Source organism: Drosophila pseudoobscura, chromosome X, assembly GCF_009870125.1.
Source record: "Drosophila pseudoobscura strain MV-25-SWS-2005 chromosome X, UCI_Dpse_MV25, whole genome shotgun sequence".
Taxonomy (NCBI): Eukaryota; Metazoa; Arthropoda; class Insecta; order Diptera; family Drosophilidae; genus Drosophila; species Drosophila pseudoobscura.
In genome coordinates this window covers 43,476,647-43,493,563 of record NC_046683.1, presented here as the reverse complement: position 1 = coordinate 43,493,563, position 16,917 = coordinate 43,476,647, and the positions used below count along the sequence as shown (strand labels likewise).

The 16,917-nt window shown below is 49.6% G+C and overlaps 2 protein-coding genes and 1 long non-coding RNA gene across 12 annotated transcripts; 1 reads left to right on the top strand and 2 right to left on the bottom strand.

Moving 5' to 3' along the window:
* Positions 1–177: 177 nt before the first annotated feature.
* Mgat4a (alpha-1,3-mannosyl-glycoprotein 4-beta-N-acetylglucosaminyltransferase a) lies at positions 178–5,023 on the top strand. 3 transcript variants are annotated; one of them, XM_033382339.1, is made up of 4 exons: positions 178–636; positions 1,019–1,078; positions 1,156–1,214; positions 1,357–5,023. In XM_033382339.1, exon 4 carries the CDS (start codon positions 1,557–1,559, stop codon positions 3,315–3,317), a length of 1,761 nt encoding a protein of 586 aa, XP_033238230.1. In that variant the 5' UTR covers positions 178–636; positions 1,019–1,078; positions 1,156–1,214; positions 1,357–1,556; the 3' UTR covers positions 3,318–5,023. The 3 variants fall into 3 exon arrangements, with proteins under 3 accessions (XP_033238230.1, XP_015042613.2, XP_033238231.1); XM_015187127.2 differs by having other exon boundaries at positions 1,016–1,078; XM_033382340.1 differs by having other exon boundaries at positions 178–472; positions 1,016–1,078; positions 1,156–5,023.
* Positions 5,024–6,849: 1,826 nt separating this feature from the next.
* LOC26533190 (uncharacterized) lies at positions 6,850–8,447 on the bottom strand. 7 transcript variants are annotated; one of them, XR_004469877.1, is made up of 6 exons: positions 8,228–8,447; positions 7,588–7,644; positions 7,410–7,513; positions 7,263–7,343; positions 6,991–7,117; positions 6,850–6,928 (listed from the first exon to the last, which is right to left on the bottom strand). It is a non-coding gene; the product is annotated as an uncharacterized lncRNA (long non-coding RNA). The 7 variants fall into 7 exon arrangements; XR_004469875.1 differs by having other exon boundaries at positions 7,592–7,644; positions 8,228–8,445; XR_004469876.1 differs by having other exon boundaries at positions 7,263–7,340; positions 7,479–7,513; positions 7,592–7,644; positions 8,228–8,439.
* Positions 8,448–9,498: 1,051 nt separating this feature from the next.
* On the bottom strand, positions 9,499–16,570 carry mop (tyrosine-protein phosphatase non-receptor type protein myopic). Of its 2 annotated transcripts, XR_004469870.1 has the most exons (11): positions 16,357–16,570; positions 15,291–16,040; positions 12,226–15,234; positions 11,603–12,160; positions 10,968–11,543; positions 10,771–10,899; positions 10,534–10,715; positions 10,288–10,475; positions 10,096–10,215; positions 9,842–10,033; positions 9,499–9,784 (listed from the first exon to the last, which is right to left on the bottom strand). XR_004469870.1 is itself a non-coding variant. In XM_033382338.1 (10 exons), the coding sequence occupies exons 1-10, from the start codon at positions 16,438–16,440 to the stop codon at positions 9,921–9,923; spliced, it is 5,709 nt and encodes a 1,902-aa protein (XP_033238229.1). In that variant the 5' UTR covers positions 16,441–16,570; the 3' UTR covers positions 9,504–9,920. The 2 variants fall into 2 exon arrangements, 1 of the variants encoding a protein (XP_033238229.1); XM_033382338.1 differs by having other exon boundaries at positions 9,504–10,033.
* Positions 16,571–16,917: the final 347 nt, after the last annotated feature.

The window sequence follows — 16,917 nt, the reverse complement described above, 5'->3', positions numbered from 1 at the left end:
AAATTTTCGTCGAGCGGAGTACTATGCTTTTAGGTCACACCTTGCCTCTTTTTATAGCTTTTTAAAGTATTTGTTGAGAATTAATGCTAATGATAATGCCTAAAATGCTAATTTTTGAATAATTTCTAGTATTTTTCAGTATTTTTTAAGACGCGTTATAGACACACCCTCCTGTCCAATGCACCATTATAGAAATAGTGTAGAATATCAACACAATCACGGATGGCAGCGCTGCCGACGTCGCTGCTCCACTCGTTTTTTCCACTCACTTGTTCCACTTTTTGTTCCGCGAGCAGCTGCTCGGACCCGCCTGTTGTTTTTTGTGCTCTCGGGGGCGTTATTAACCGAAATTCCCCGCCGTGTTAATAACGCAATATGAAACAATCGTGCGTGTGGCAACCAATTGTAACATTTACATAATAGCCAGCCAATGCGATCCGAAAGCGATGCAAAACCAAACCTGAGCGAAAACGTATGGCGAAAAAACGACGGCAGAGCAACATATATGTAGTGGGGAAGGGTCAGAGAGGCCAAAGAGGAGAGGGGACTACACCCATCGTACAAAAAGAGCAAAACTACGTTCAATCTGTTCCTATTTAATGTTTACTCGTTTGGCCGTTTGTTCAGCAATTAAATGTGAGTGTTGTGCGCGATGTGCGGCCTGTGCAGGAGGGGGTGGGGTGTGCGTGCTTGGGTATTTGGTTTATTTCCCCAAAATGCCGAAACGAGTGCGAACTTGATGATCGGATCGGGGCAATGCTAATGTTCACACCTTGCCCCAAAAGGTGGGAGAACGAGCCGGGGGAGACTGCCCGATACCCTTCCTGAAATAGACGAAAACCACTCCCACCTGCATTCATTCACACTCTGCCCTGTTTGAAAATACCCTCCCCATGTGACCCCTCCAATCGAGTCTAGACCAATTGATACCCTACATATGTACATGCATATCTGTACGAGTAGGAGACTGAACCGGCAAAAACAAGCTATAAACCGCCCTCCTTCTTATTTTCAGCAGTCCCACCGATCGAATCCCGGCGACAAGGACAACGCCTTTGCACTCTGGGCTCTTGGCCATGTAAGTCGATTGTCATCGTCTTGAGTACGTATTATATAACAAAATATTATTATTTCCTTCTCCCTGCTCCCGGCCAGGCCATGTGGCGAGAATTGCGACAGCTGCCGCCACCTCCATCGTTAATCCAGCGGCTGGGGTAAGGCAGAAGCAGCGAAACAGAAACGGCAACAGAAACAGCAACAGAAAGCTGTTAAACGTTGCGACCTTCGCCAACAACCCACAACCCAGACTCCTCCCCCAACCAAAGCCCAACCCATCTAATGCCGTTTTTGTTGCAGTGCCTGCATTAGTCATCGGAGGAACGAGGAGGATGACAGCCGCCCCAAGGGAAAAGCGCCACAACGAACCCCAAGCGGAAGCAGAGCAGCCATCAAGCAAACAGTTGGCTAATTAATATAATAGTCAGAGCCAGAGGCAAAGGCAACGGCAAAGGCAGAGGCAGAGGCAGTGAAAGAACGTATCGTATCCACTGGACAAAATGTTCAAGATTAGGCAGAGGAATTGTATGCTGATTGTGACGGCCCTCGTGCTGGCGCCCTGCATTGTGATACTGATGGTGATGGCACCAGAACTATCCACCGAACAGTCGCTGACGCAGCGCCTGGCCGAGTGCCATATGCGGCTGCAGTACCTGGAGTCCATGTACAGAGCCAGACAGGAAGACGTGGCCCTGCTCTCGCAGTACTTGGGCCAGCTGCAGGCGGGAAACGGGAGCGCGGCGAGTCCCAGTCCCCCGCCGCCACTGCCAGTGGCCAATCTGCTTGACGGACTCAGTCCCGAGGCGAGACAGCTGCTGAGGAATGCCTCGCACGCAGCGAAAGGTGGGGGATGGAATGGCACGATGGCCAGGGGCCAGAATATACGACTGCCCAACGCCTACCACTTTCTGCCCCATCTCCTGGACGATGCGGGCTCCCTACGTCCAGCCTACCTTCAGAGCAAGGGCCGCACCGATATCAGCATCGTTCTGGGGGTCCCCACCGTGCACCGGGAGAAGCAGTCCTATCTTCTGGGGACTCTGCACAATCTGATAGAGAACATGAACGAGGAGGAGCAGAACGAGACCCTCATCATTGTGTACATCGGCGAGACGGACATCGAGGCGGTGCAGCTAATAGCCCGGCAGATCGAGACCAGCTTCGAGCAGCATGTGGAAAGCGGACTTATCGATATCATTGCGCCGGCGCCCAGCTATTATCCCAACTTTGAGCGGCTGCGCATCACGCTGAACGATCCGCTGGAGCGGGTGAAGTGGCGAAGCAAACAGAACCTGGACTTTGCCTACCTGATGGCCTATGCCCATTCGAAGGGCACCTTCTATGTGCAGCTGGAGGATGACATCCTGACCAAGCGCCAGTTTATAACCACAATGAAAAAGTTTGCCTTGATCAAGAGCGCGCTGACCAAGCCGGATCAGCCGGCCTGGTTTGTCCTGGACTTCTGCCAGCTCGGCTTCATTGGCAAGATGTTCAAGAGCGCCGAGCTGCCCTACCTGATCACCTACTTCCAGATGTTCTACAACGATAAGCCCGTCGACTGGCTGCTCACATACTTCATCGAGTCGAAGGTCTGTCGCACGGACAAGGACCAGAAGCACTGCAACCAGGAGAAGGCCAAGTACTGGCAGCACTTCCGCAAGTCTTTGTTCCAGCATATCGGCACCAGTTCCTCTTTGAAAGGAAAGGTCCAGAAGCTGAAGGACAAGCAGTTTGGCAGCAAGGTGCCGCAGTACTATGCTCACACCCACAACCCCCCGGCGCTGGTCAAGTCCAACATTGCGCCGTACAAGAACTATCTGCTGAAGCGCGCCTATCGCGGAGAGTCCTACTTCTGGGGTCTGCTGCCGCAGCCTGGTGACCTGGTGCAGTTTGTCTTTGAGCAGCCTACGCTCCTGCGACGATACCTCTTCCGCAGCGGCAACTCCGAGCATCCCTCGGACCGGTTCTACAACACCACCGTGGAGCTGCTGCCGGCGGACACCCTTAGCGAGAACTCGTCCGTGTGGAGCAACTACAACACCACCACCGACGGTTACTTGGTAGTGGGCTCCTTTGACCACTTGGGCGTTGCCGAGGGCCTGCTGGACCCAAAAATAGGGGCCATCAAGGAGCTGCGTCTGCATGTCCACTCCGACAGCGAGAACTGGGCCCTGCTCAGTGAAATTGAGCTGCAGGAGCTGACCGCTGACGGCAAGTCGGAGGCGAATCTGGCCAAGCCGCGCTTCGTGGCGGGCAGCTGATTGCTGCATCGCCACAGGCAGCGTCAGGACGTGGAGGACTAACTACTCCTGTTCCTGCTCATGCCCCTAGTCCTGTGTCTATATCTGTATATCTGTGTGTATATTTTTCGAATGATACTTTTACCCTCGATTATCTATCTCAATGTGTAAATAATCTCCAAGCATGTAACGCTCTCTCTCTCTCTAAACTGTAAGCAGTCAATGGATGGGCTGGCTCATGGCATGGTCTCTCCAGATAACTCCAGCATCCCCAGAACCAATTTGTGAGTGTACCACGAATGTCCCGAGCTGGCAGCCCTACCCCGTCCGCACCAACAGCAGTCTCTCATTGTATTCCTGCATTGTGCATCCAAATGGATTCTGTACGCTTCAAGTTCCCCTTCCAAATGTTCATACTCGTTCATACTCATAACTGAAGCGGATCCGTTCCGTTTACCCCCCAATTCCTAATTTATGCGAATATTATCCTATGGTTTATTCTGTTTTAGTTGTAAGTGTTAACTTGATTTTATTGGCAGATGAAAAAGAGACCATTCCATTTTGCTTTTTTTCCATTTGCTGAATCACATGATTGATTTAATGGCTGGCATCGATCAAAGTGTTTATTTATTGTTATATAACTTATGTTTATGTTTCCCCTTTTTCCCCACATCTCTTGCTTTCAAGAACTTCTCTAGGCACGCCTCATTCAGCTGTAGACCGCCATAGCCACATAAATATACGAGTATGTATGCATAGACCTAATAACAACAACAAAAATTAAACGATTTTCTAGCATTGTTGCTTTTTTACTGTGATTTGTTAATAATTTTTGCATAAAAATGAACAAAACTTAAAAACTAAATTATACATACATAAATACAATACATATAAATATATACATATATACATACATATACACACATTATTATATATTTAACGAACGCTGATTAGTAATTGTAAAAGCGAAAATTCCAAAAATGATTAAGAAACGAAAACTTATACAATCGAAATTGGTTTGATCGAATTGGAAATGCCAAATTTTTTTGATAGAATATGAAAATGAAAAGAAATAACAAGAATGATAAATATTTCAACTTAGTTCCTGTTGAGTAACGAGTAAAGAGTAACGAGTAACGCGTAACGAGAATTGTAATATATAGCGGCAAAGATACCTATGTTAAACACTTTGTTCGGGCGCCTCAGGCCCTGGAATTGTCTATTTTCGAAATATAAATACAAACATAACAAACTTTCCCCAAACTAATTTTGAACGCTGCTATATATGATATAACAAATAATTTAGACTGCTTTCGATAATGTGAACAAATTAAATTGCTTGATATTGTATACACGATATACACATGTACGAGTATATATTATATATATTTTTATATATGACAACAATCAGCAACAATAATTTACAGCACTTGCGCTCCTCATATTCTCGAACAATTCGTTTTGCCAAATCTCAATTAGCAAGCTACAATAATAGTTGATAGTGGAAGTGCAAGCAAGTGGATGTTGATCAATTTCGAATTATACATTAGCTGGCATTGTACGAATAGTGTGCCCCCCTCCCCCCCCCCCCCCCCCCCCCCCCCCCACACACACACACACAGCCGTTGAAAACAACTCAAAACCTAATCGACAAACAAACGAACAACAAAATATGCGTGTAATATGTGTATAAGCTTAATAAATAATACAAGTATTTCAGAAAGGAAGTAAGCTCAGTTTTATTACGGGTGTAGAGGGGCGGCAAGGGTACAGCCACAGGAGCATCTTTCAGCTACCTCCCATAGCTTTCACACTGAAACAGTGTCTGTATCTTCAGTAATTACTGATCGCCGACAGCCCACAGACATCTAGAGGAGCTGAAAGGACTCTGGATTCTGGACTCCCGCAACAAGTAAAAAACTTATCCAGCTGACACTGAACCAAATATCCACTGGCCTCATATTATGCTGGGGCTTGTAACTTGTTAAAAACAACGAAATATAAGTGAATCCCAAACTGTAAGGAATTGGTGTAGAAGAGTTCTTTTAATATGGTTTTAAGATCAGGGCCATTTAAAATGTATGGGTGGTAAGGAGGAGAAAAGGTGGACACTGAAAGCGACAATTGAAAGTCATTTGGCATCCGATAGGAATCATGTTTCTTTTTAGAATTGGGCTCTCAAGCTGTTACCATCGACCGCATCGAACGCTTTGTGAGAGTATTTTTAAGCGATTTTGTTACCGAACGGACAGTTCCAATCAGTTAAAGAGAGAGGGGATTAAGGATTAAATTTTTCGAATTTATGCCAGAATATCGGCCGTCTGGCCCAAGGGGATATTCCATATTGTTTTGCGGTGCCCAGGCTGTGTGACTCAGAGACTCGTTTCTCGGATTATTAGCTTTGCCAGTGGAGCAGCTAGACGAAGCACAGCTGATTCTACAATTACAAAGATCGAGAGAAAGGGTATGGAGATAAAAGTTACATCATTCCATGCCTTTGCGAGGAGCACATTATTCTGAAAGAGATAAAGTCTCCGAATGTCGTTTAATGTTAGAAAAATTGTCAAAATTCTTTTTTCTCTGGTAAAAATTCGAATTTAAAGGCATTGTCAGCCACTAAGAAGTGCAAGACCAGGGCATGAGAGATCAGCGATAGTGGTTTATGCAGGCACGTAGGGTAGAGCGAGAGAGAGCACTTAAATTTGTGAGAGCCGAGCCAAAGAAGAGAGAAGATAGTGAAGCTGCGATCTCGTCTGAAGGAGTAAGCGACAGAAAGCAACGCTTACCCACGACGATCGTTGCACGATCGTGCCTATCTTTGTCACGTCTAAGCTTTCAGCTCTCCAGGTGTCCAAGCGACGCGATCACAAAGTCGTCCAACAGTCAGTCAAAATAAAAGAACTGTTGCTGTCTCGCTTCCCTCTCACGAGGAAGAGTGAGAGAGAATGAGTCGGCGCTTGGAAGGGGTTCCGTAGACACGGCAAATATTTACTTAACTCTGGCTATAATAATGATCCGCTCTGATCCAGATTCGGATGATAATTCTCTATGATTCCCAGCTTTCGGCATTCTCGTATCTCTGTGAGGCGGAGGGGACATAAACAAATTTTGAAAGAATCTTGATTCAGTGTGATATCACAGACAGACTCCGTCATTGCAAAAATTAGGTTGCTATAGCTCGAATAGTTTCTGAGAACCAGGCGTCAAACAGACAGGCATGGCTTGTCTCGGTTGTTGATGCTGATCGAGAATATGGCGTTGGAAAGGATCGCTCCCACGTTCACCACAAAACTCTTCGCCTGCAGTACGGGCCTTCGATGACTCATCTGCTGACACGTCGATGACAGCGTCACTACCCCCGATGACATAAGCGATGACACACCATACGCTGCATTATCATGGCGATGTCTTAAGGCATGGTCGATGACATTTTCATCTGGCAATGCGGAAAAATCATGCATTTAATAAGCTATGATTTTAGAAAAAAAGGTACATATACATATGTATAGATCAGTGATGAATTACGCGAAAAAGTAGTACATTAATATGTTTAGTTTTTCAATCTGTTAAATTCAAGAAAATTTAATATTCATCTGGGTTTTTTGATCTTTCATTCTTCAACTTTACCGCCGCTGAAATAATATGGATAAATTAATTAATTATTATGTTTTCTTTAAGGTATTGTTAGACCTACATTTCTTGAAACTTCTTCCGAGGCTTCATCCAAATAATACGCCAACATCAGCCTCTCGTGCAGCACTTTTCTTAGGCAGTTGGACATAGATGGTCTCGTCCCCACTAGGTTCCGTAATTTTTTTTATCTAATAACAGAAAATAATGAAGAAAATGCTACCACTCAAGTAATCTGTGAGCTCCGTAGTTATAATCCGTGGAATTGCTCCAACTCCACCGTCGATTCTATCAGGAAACAAATTTGGCTGTCTGCTGCCTCTGGATCTTTTTTACCTTGCAATATAATAAGGGTCACCGCCTCCGCCACAGCTTCCGTTAGAACGTCAATTTTTGATTTTAGTTCGACAATTTCTTCTGAAATAAAAAAAAAGAAATATTATTAGTATACATGGACTTTAAACTTTCAAATCGATAAATTACTTTTAAATGCAGCAATTATACGTTGCTCTGCTCTAATATAGTGCGTAAAGTAATTAAAAATACATGTACATTACGCGATATTGGCTGTTCCTTTGGCATAGGTTCTGTAAAAACAACGTTAATTAGGGCTAAGTACTTATGTATTTTAATGTATTGATCACGTAAATGATATACATACTTACGCTCTGCATCCAAGATAAAGCGCTTCATTTTTTGCGTGGGTGTATTTTCCATACTGAAAATGTAAATAAAAAACGTAAAAAAATATGTAAAAAAATAAAATATGCTAAATATTTTCACTGTCCACATTTAGATGTCCGCTACTGTATGTATGTACAATTACACCACAGCTATTTTCCTTTACATATGTATGTATATTTTACTAAGCTACTACTAATTTGGTTCAATTGTATGAAAAGAATTTGCAAAACAGTTGTTTCGCCAAAAAAAAAAAACAATGTGCAATGTAGATCAGCGGTGGGCTGTTAATTTACACCAACAGCAAAAACAAAACGCATGCCTCGCATACGAGGGCTACTTTTTGTTGCTTTCGTTTTGTTCTTTGTTTTGCAGCAATTAATTTCGTGCCCACCGCAGATTATAGCAATTTAATTCGCTTACTCGGATTTACATTCTATTTCTTTATTCTTCTTTTATTCCCGAGCATACGAGAAGAATAAAGACACACAATGTGAATGCAGCGAAACATTAATGTAATGTGAACACTGTATTTTCACAAATTTAACATTTTATACAATTGATATTTGCATTGTTTACTGGACACACAACACAAATTTTTATTTAAACACTGCACTTACCTGATAATAATAGATAATTTATAGATTTTTCAATAAATCACAGCGCTAATTGTTGCTTACTCTCTTGCGCCCACGCAAAGCGAAAAAAGCAACAAAGTTCTGCCGACGCAGGCGCCAAAGAGACGGAAAGAAAAAAAACGAAGTTCCCTTCTACTGCGCAGTGCGCACGGTCGGCGCGCGCGGAAAAGAAAGAAGCAAAGAGAAAACAAAGGGTTTGATTTGGCTAGCGTAATCGCTTAGATGGCATGTTGAAAAGATTGAAAGATAAAACTATTAAAATCAACTACCTCGCGGGAGTTCCTTGAGCTGGATGCCCAAGGAGATGGCTTATCTCCTCCGAGAAGGCAGTCTTCTGCGCCTGCCTCCTGAGGCCGGAGCCGGCGTGGGAGGCGCGGCAGCACTACGTCTGCCAACTGATGTCCAACAGGCATTTCAGCCTTCTCCCAGCCACCCTGCTGCGCTTTCTCGTCACTCAGTGGGAGAGCCAGATGATCGCTGAGGTTTTCAAGTCGGCCCACTTCCAAGACTGGCTGGCCCTTGTGCCTGTGACTGTTTCTGGCACTCACTTATTTTGCGGCCTCCCCCCTTTCGCTCTTTGGGAACTTATGGGTCTGATGAAGTCTCTGCTGGCTTCGCTTAAGAGGCCTTCCTGCCCCATGTACATACATATGTATATTGGACCAGGGTCCTGAAGACTTCGCGTTGATTGATTGATGACACATGCCTGGACCAAAGCCTCGACTTGGTTCGATGTGCTCCGGCCAATGCCAATGCGGCATCAGCAGCTTTGTGCCCTGGGCGTGCGAGCTTGTCTGTCATTTTGTGTGTTGGCTGCTTTCGGACTACAAGTAAATATGAATTTGGCTCTGACTGGCACTTCCACCGCACATCCAGTGTGCAGACATTTCCGGCTGGTGACGGTTCGATGGTGATTCCCCTGTATCCTAGGCAAAGCCTAGCCCGAAGCGCCTTTACGCCAGTCCAAGTGTACAACTCTGTAACACCCGATGGCTGACGGCCCGGGAAGTATTAGAAAACCAATCCTTTTTGGAATCGGCTCTACAACGTCCGACAAAGCCATACAGCAATGCCTTCAGTTTTAGCTATGGGTCGTATCGCGTGATCTTCTAGTTCCATTTCGTCTCGCTGAAAACATAATTTCCCGAAGCTGTTGGCCATACATTCTTAGTGCAAAACGGAACCCAGGAAGCGGCCAAGTCCGATGGGCGAAGCTACGCCCAAATACATATTTTATTTATGCATTTGTTTGATTTGATTTGATTTCGAATACGTTTTATTGATTGACAATATCATTGATAGTATAATATGTATATATATATAGATAGTGGTTTGAAACGCTTGACAATATTCAATAAACATCACGATCGCCTCACCATTCGTTTTGGTTCGAAGCAGACATTCCATGTAACAGTAATAGGGACAAAAATACAATACAAATTTCAAAATGGTTTCGATATTCCTCAAATACTTTGCTCTTTCCTCGAATTGTTTGCAACAATGTCGGAATACTATATGTATGCTCCATGCTCCTCGTAGCTGTGGGTGAGAGCGTATGCATAGTTAAATAGTTGTATAAATACTCGATTTGATTACAGTATGGGGTTAGGGGGGGTTATTTGTAGGCATATTACGCCGTGCAGCTGCTCAATTGGTTCGGTTCTGGTTCAGTCATTTATTTAAGTTTCCAGAGTGCATCCAATTCGTTTAGAGGGTCCTTGGTCTCCTGCTGTTCCTTGGCGTTGACCTGCGGTGCCATTTTCATTTGATATGAGGTCATGATGCCACCTGTAGGATACAAGCAATTAGATTTCTGGTTGATGTCGGTTGGAATGTCGGCGGGTACTTACGCTGGTTGAGCACGTTGTGGGCATTGCAGAGCACGATTTGCATGGCCTGCTCCAAGATGGCCGAGTCCCGCAGCGAATTCTGGCGCTGCGCACAAATGCGGGACCAAACATCAACCACATCTGGTGGGGAGAAGGCACATTAATCAACAATCTACAGCTAATTATTTCCCCCCCCCCCGAACTCAAACTCACTTATCAGAGTGGGTTGCTTGCTCTGAGTGGCTATCAGGGCGCAGACGCCAATGACCACCATCTCGGAGCGCTCTGAGCCCGTCAAACAGCTCATGATCAGGGGCGAACTGGGTGCACTGGCTGCCTGGCAGCGCTGCCGATGTGTGTCCAACGAGTTCTCGGCTATGCCCAACAGTTGGGCGCAGGACCTAGATTAATAAATACTGATAAGTCCCTCTCAGAGGAGGAGTAGTGCCAAGTACTTACCCCTTGGTCCACTGCTTCAGCTGCAGCAGCGACAGCTCCAGGACAGGATCAGCCCCATGCATGGACAGCCTCAGCTGAAACTCGGAGCAGTGGCTGAGCTGCTGCAGCTTCACACAGGTCACCGTGTAGTCGTCGTAGTGAGTGGGCTGATCCAAAGCCTGCGGCCAAAACGGATCGAAGAGCTGCAGGACAGAGCAGAGTTAGTGAAGGACATACATGGTGGTGGACAAGTCCCACCTCGTTTGTGGTATGCAGGCAGACCACCGTGCGCGACTTCTCCGACCAGATCATGGACCAGAAATCGTTGATCGTATTGGCCTGGGGCGTCTGAGCAATGATGAAGTTGGGACATCTGGCGCTCAAGTTCTGGCAGGGAAATTAAGTGGATCGATCTTAGTGGAAAGGGAAATGGAATACTGACAACAGCAACACACCTTCATGTAGGCCGCATTGATGTAGTCATCTGTCTGCTTGTCCAGCTTCACGCGCGCATGGTCGAAGGGCAGACAGTCCAGAGAGCGATTCTTTTCTGGGAACAGCTTGGCAATGGTCGTTGATCGCTTGCCACTGGCACTCTCCTTGTCCAGCATCTGCTGCAGCTCGTGCCACTTGGCCCCCAGCTGGGTCTTGCCGTTGAGCATCTTAACGTGCAGATTCTCCAGCAGCTTCTCGTAGCTCTCCACCTCTTTCTGGAAATATTTGGTGGTCTTCTCGTCGGTGAACCTTTCGGATTGGAATGCAAAGTTATTGGGATGTCCATTGGCGGCAGGCCTGGGCTTGGGCTGCTTCTCGCTGCTGACGGAATGTGTGAGCGAGACCGAGTCCCAATCAAAGTTATCAAGCGAACTCAGATCCGAGCAGTTTGAGAGATTGTCCAGGCTGGTTGTCCTTGCCGGCGGAGCTACTGGAGATGAGTCTGCTGCTGGGGCCGGGGCCGGGGCTGTGGCTGTTGCTGCTACTGAAACTGTAGGAGGTGATGTCTCAGGGGATGTCTCAGGGGGAGCAACAGGCTGAAACAGATTACATGGATAGTCACTCGTTTCTAAGGGATTCCGTCTCATACGCATACCTCCTTGGTGCTCTCCGTTTTGATGGGTGCCGACACCTGGCTGCCTGGCGGAGTTCCACCAGCCACCAGCTGAGGCTGCAGCAGGGGCTGCGGCAACATCGGAGGCGGCACAGCAACAGAGCAATCTATATCCAGGTCGCTCAACAGGTCAACATTGCTGGGAGCAACAGGAACAGCAACAGCAGCAGCAGAAGTAGCAGCAGCAGCAGCAGCAGCATCCTTGGCCGCGGCCGAAGAGGCATAGGGCGCACTGCTAGTGGTCGTCTGAGTGTTGGCAATGCTGGTGGCTCCGCTCTGCATGTAAATGGAACCCGATGGACGCGGCGTAGGCTTCGGGGTGGGCTGCTGCTGCTGCTGTGGCTGCTGTTGCTGCGATTCAGGGACTCCTCCGATGTGCTCGCTCATGGAATGATGGCCGTAGGGTGGCGTGTAGTAATTGGATGTGTCTGCTCCTCCTCCCGGCTGCTGAGGAGCTGCTTCATTGGCAGCTGTGGCTCTGTCTGGGCCTGTGGCTGTGCCTGTGCCTGCTCCCGCCTTGGTGTGCGAAACAATGGGCGACTGAGGAGGGAAATCGTGAATATAAATTTATGTGGAAGGGGCTCTACTGCGACGACTGTACTCACATCGAATCCTGTGGCTGGATTACTGCGATTGGCACTCTCCGAGTCCGTAGTCCCAACCACGGCTGCCTGCTGCTTTCCACTCTGGCTGAACTGATAGTTCAGGGAGCCCTGCGGCTTGGAGATGTTCTCCTGCTGGTAGCCACTGCTGTACTCGTATGCGCCTGTCTGCGGATTGTAGCTGTAGCCAGGATGGTTGGAGTAGCTGATGTACGTGGGAGCGGGAGTTGCAGCGGGAGCGGGAGCTGGAGTGGGAGCTGGAGTGGGAGCTTGAGCTGGACTGGAGGCTACCGGAGGATTGGAAGCGGTGGCAGCAGCTGGAGCCGGAGCAGCAGCAGCACCATTCGCGGGATATACTGTCGCTTGGAGATCACCGTATTGCTGGGGGTACTGCTGGGATGCTGGCACCGAAGGAGCCGGAGAGGATTGGTGTCCCGCCGTGGATTGGGGGGATGCCTGGACAGCCTGCGATGGATACAGCGAGGGTTGTTGAGGCCCATAGCCCATGGCTGGCTGCTGCTGCGCAAGATATCCGGAGGGTTGCTGAGAATATACCATCGACTGCTGCGGTGTCTGCGACTGGGACTGGGACTGGGGATATCCCGGTGGCTGCGGCTGCTGCTGCTGGGGCGTCTGGGCATGAGGATAACCAGTGGTTGGTTGCGGTGCCTGGGATTGGTGATATCCTGGGGGCTGCTGCTGCTGGGGCGTCTGGGAATGAGGATAGCCTGCGGTAGGCTGATGCTGGAGCGTCTGGGACTGCGACTGCGACTGCGACTGGGCATATCCAGCAAGCTGTTGCTGGGGCGTCTGTGATGTGGGATATCCCGTGGACTGATGAGGTGAAGCATAATTCATGGCCTGCTGAGGCTGCTGAGCAGAAGGATATCCCGCCGAGGGCTGGTGATAGGCCTCTGACGATTGAGGCGGATACATCGAGGCAGGGTGTGGGTAGCCTCCTCCTCCCGTTTGATAGCCCGCCGAAGGAGCGGGATTGACCACGTACGGGGCCTGCAGCGAAGCTGGTATCTCGCCAGGATTCGAGCTCGATGATGTGGCCACATACAGGGGCTGCTGGTAGTTGAATCCCTGCGCGTTGGACGCTGCTGGAGCTGCGTAGGGCAGCGGAGGCTGCAGGGGCACTGCACCATTCGGATTGTAGTTGTAGTTGTAGGTCGATCCCGACACCGATCCCACCTGACTGCCGTCCTGCGACTGCTGCAAATTGAGCTGCCCCATGGCCCCGTGGAGGGTCTGTGAGTTGGGCGAAGGCTGCGCCTTGTAGGCTGGCGGAGCGATGTTCTGCTGCTGCTGCTGGTACATGGGATTCGTGTAGCCCGCCGCACTGGGATCGTAGTACTGCTGCTGCTGCAGGCTGTACGGCGGCGGGGGCTCGTTCGGCGGAGCCGTCGCATAGGCAGAGCACGCCGCCTGCGTGGGATTCTCCGAGCCCACAGGCACTGGACGCACTGTGTGGACATACGAGGAAGCTGCTGCTGCTGCTGCGGGAGTAGCAATTGTGGCATCCGGAGTGAGCACCATGCCGGAGGCAATGCTGGCCGCGGTGGCTCCCTTCGCCTTGAGGTAGTCCCGTAGCTTTGGTGTCCCCACTCCTACTCCTACTCCTCCTCCTGCTCCCCCTCCACCATTGACCGCTGGCGGCACTTCGGCTGCGGGTTTACTGGGCGTGACGGCGGCCCTGACGCTCTGCATTCTCTGCTGCCGCTCCTCCGACTGCACGTCGCGGGCGGACTTGAAGCGGCTGAGCAGCTTTTGGATATTGCCCGCCAGCTTCTTGTAGAACTCCAGCCCCTTGGCGGACTTGGCCAGCAGATCCTCGTACACATCGTAGGAGGCTGCCAGCGAGCTGTAGAAGTGCTCCCGCTTCTGCTTGACGTCCTGGAGGGTCTTCAGCACGGGCGCGGCCTTGGCGTAGTTCTCCGTGAGCGCCTGAAGAATGTTCTGCTGGGCCAGCAGGTTCTGGTCCAGCAGCTGGGTGATCCTTTCGTGCTTGGCCATCTCCGCGACGAACAGGGCCTGCAGCCCTTCCTGCCGCCCTCCCCCGTGCGCAATGACCTTGCCCGTGATGTCGTCCTCGTTTATTGCTATGCGGAGGTCCGCATGGAACTGGGCGCGCTGGGCCTTCATCTCGTTGACCTTGTTGAGGACCAGCTTCACGTCCTTGAAGATCTCCGCGGTGTTCAGCTCGGAGCTGAGCTTGGGCATCAGCTGCTGGATCTCCTGGAGGGGACGGGCCAGGATCTTCAGGTTGTTCACGTGCAGGCTCATGGCCTTCCGCAGGGTGTTGTTGGACTCCCCGGCCCGGGCATGGGCCTCGCTGTACTTCTGAAACTCCCGCGTCAGCTCGGTGATGTGGGCATTGGGCGTGCGCTGGACACCGCTGGCCGCCTGGAACTCCCTCTCCGCCCTGGCCTCCTCCTCGAGCATGTGCGTCAGCTCGCCGAGATTCGTCTCCACGTCGGTGGTGATCTCGGCCAGCTGCGACATGGCCTCGATCAGGTCGCTGATCGCCGTCTTGTTCGCGTGCAAGGCGGCGCAGCGGTCCACGATCCCCTGGGGTAGCTTGTTGGCCTGCTCCTCGTTGATGTTCAGGTTGTCGAGGGTGAGGGAGCTCATGTAGCTCTCCAGCTGGGCGTCCTTCTCCTCCAGCAGGGCCCCGTACTTGCGCAGCAACTTGGCCTTCTCCTCGCTGTACATGGAACTGGCCTCGTGCGCCTTCATGGGCACCAGTCGGGCAAAGATGTCCGCCCCGGCGTACTCCTCATCGGTCACCTGGAAGCCAATGCCATTCACCAGGTTGGCCCCCTGCACAGCGGCAATGGTGGACAGCTCTGGCACGGCCTCGTGGTAGATGAACTCGTTCTCGTTTTTGGCATTCTTGCGCTTCGCCTCTACCACGTCTGCGGTGAAGCTGAGGGACTCATTGATCTCCGTTTGATCGGGCAGCCCCTTGGACTCTTTGCGGGCCTCCTCCAGCTTATCCCAGCTGGCCTGGAATGGAATTTATGGGTTATACAGTCAGTCTAGAGGGAGCTCTAGGTACCCACCTGGTAGAGCGTTACGCGCTCGCCCATTTGGCGCTTCTCCTCCGCGTTCTGGCCCTGGTACAGGTAGAGGATGCAGTTCAGATAGTTGATCTTGAAGCGCACGTATTTCTTCCACAGCTTGTAGACAGAGGCGTTGATGACCTGGGCCACAGGACCATCGTCGCCTCCGGTGAGTAGAGCTGCCAGTGCGGCACCGTAGTAGACAACAATCTGGGCCGTCACCTTGGCCACAATGTGCGGCTTGCGGTTGTCGATCAGCGACTTCTCCAGAATGCACTCCTGCGCCTGGGCGAGGCACACCTGCTGCTGGTAGACGAGCAGCTCGGTGGTCATGAAGTCGCCGCCGTTGTTCACATTCGCATAGCGTTCCCGCAGCTCATTATAGGCCCAGGCCGCGGCCTGGAAGTCAGTGCACGCCATTTTCATGCCATCGACATCGCCGCGCATCGCCGAGGCCCCCGATTGGGTGTGGGAGGCAGCGATGTTGAAGAGTACGGCTGCCCGCTCGTAACGTATATCGGTGACCTCGTGCACGGTATTGTGGTGGAGGTCCTTCCAGGTGAAGGTGAAGATCCCCTTGTCGGCCAGCTGGGGGAAGCGATTCTGCAGGGCGTGAAGCTGGCAGTAGTAGCGCTTCATCACGGGTGCTCCATCATTGGTGGTGCGCATGGCCTGATTCCGCAGCGTTTCCAGGGCATGCACCTCCTTCGAATATGCCTCGGGATCCTCATGATAGAACTCGGCTATATACTGTGGGGGGGAATAAGACGGGCAGATCAATTATTTGCTTATGACTCGGCTCACGGGTTTGTTTTCCCTCTGCCCACACATCTGGGAGGGCTAATCAGACGATGACTCAGCTCAGAGCGCACATAACAAAGGCAGGCCAATGCACAGGCCGAGTTGCAGAGGGGCAGTGTAGCGGAGGGGATGTCTGCCGACTTTTTACCAGCTGCAGCGCAGTTATTTCGCTTCTCGAAAGATACTTGCAATTTTTAGGGGAGTCTATTGTTGCTATTGTTGCTGCTCTCTCTCCATTTTCGGCTCTCTTTTCTTGGGTCATTACCTTCTTCAGAGGCGCAAAGGAGGTGCCCTCCGGGCTGGATTTTAGGGCAAACCATAGCATATGCAGGCGTGGCACAGCTTCCATGGTGAGTCCGCCTCTCTGCCTTTTCACTCAGTGTATAATTACAATTAATTGTTTGCTTTGCAAGTAAAATTTAAACAAAAACAACAGGAGTAGATTCTGTCCAGTGTGACCGCGGATTTATTGATGTATATGTTATCCGGTCCAAGCCTCAGAAATATACCGAAACAATTTCCCGTATTTCAAAATATACCGTAAATGTACTGACGAATAATTGAAGTCCCATCATACATATTCCTCGTTTTTGATATTCCGTCGAATATTACTAGCTAGATAGAATCCTCAGCCTTGCCCACATCATTTTATCCAATTAATGAATCAATTTTCTACTTGACTGGTTTTTTTAACTGCTCCTTTTTATTAGATTGTGTCTAGAAAAAATGTTTTAGCGAAAAAGGTCAAACAAATAAAACGTAAGTGAGTAATCGTTCCTATTGCTCAATTTTGATATTCCGTTGAATAATGCTGGCTTACTAAGGC

Coding starts and splice junctions, on each gene's coding strand:
- Mgat4a (XM_033382340.1), top strand. CDS start 1,557: ATGTTCAAGATTAGGCAGAGGAATTGTATGCTGATTGTGACGGCCCTC.
- mop (XM_033382338.1), bottom strand. CDS start 16,440: ATGGAAGCTGTGCCACGCCTGCATATGCTATGGTTTGCCCTAAAATCC. Junction 11,544..11,602: donor AAACGGAGAGCACCAAGGAG/GTATGCGTATGA, acceptor AATCTGTTTCAG/CCTGTTGCTCCCCCTGAGAC. Junction 10,034..10,095: donor CCACAACGTGCTCAACCAGC/GTAAGTACCCGC, acceptor TGTATCCTACAG/GTGGCATCATGACCTCATAT.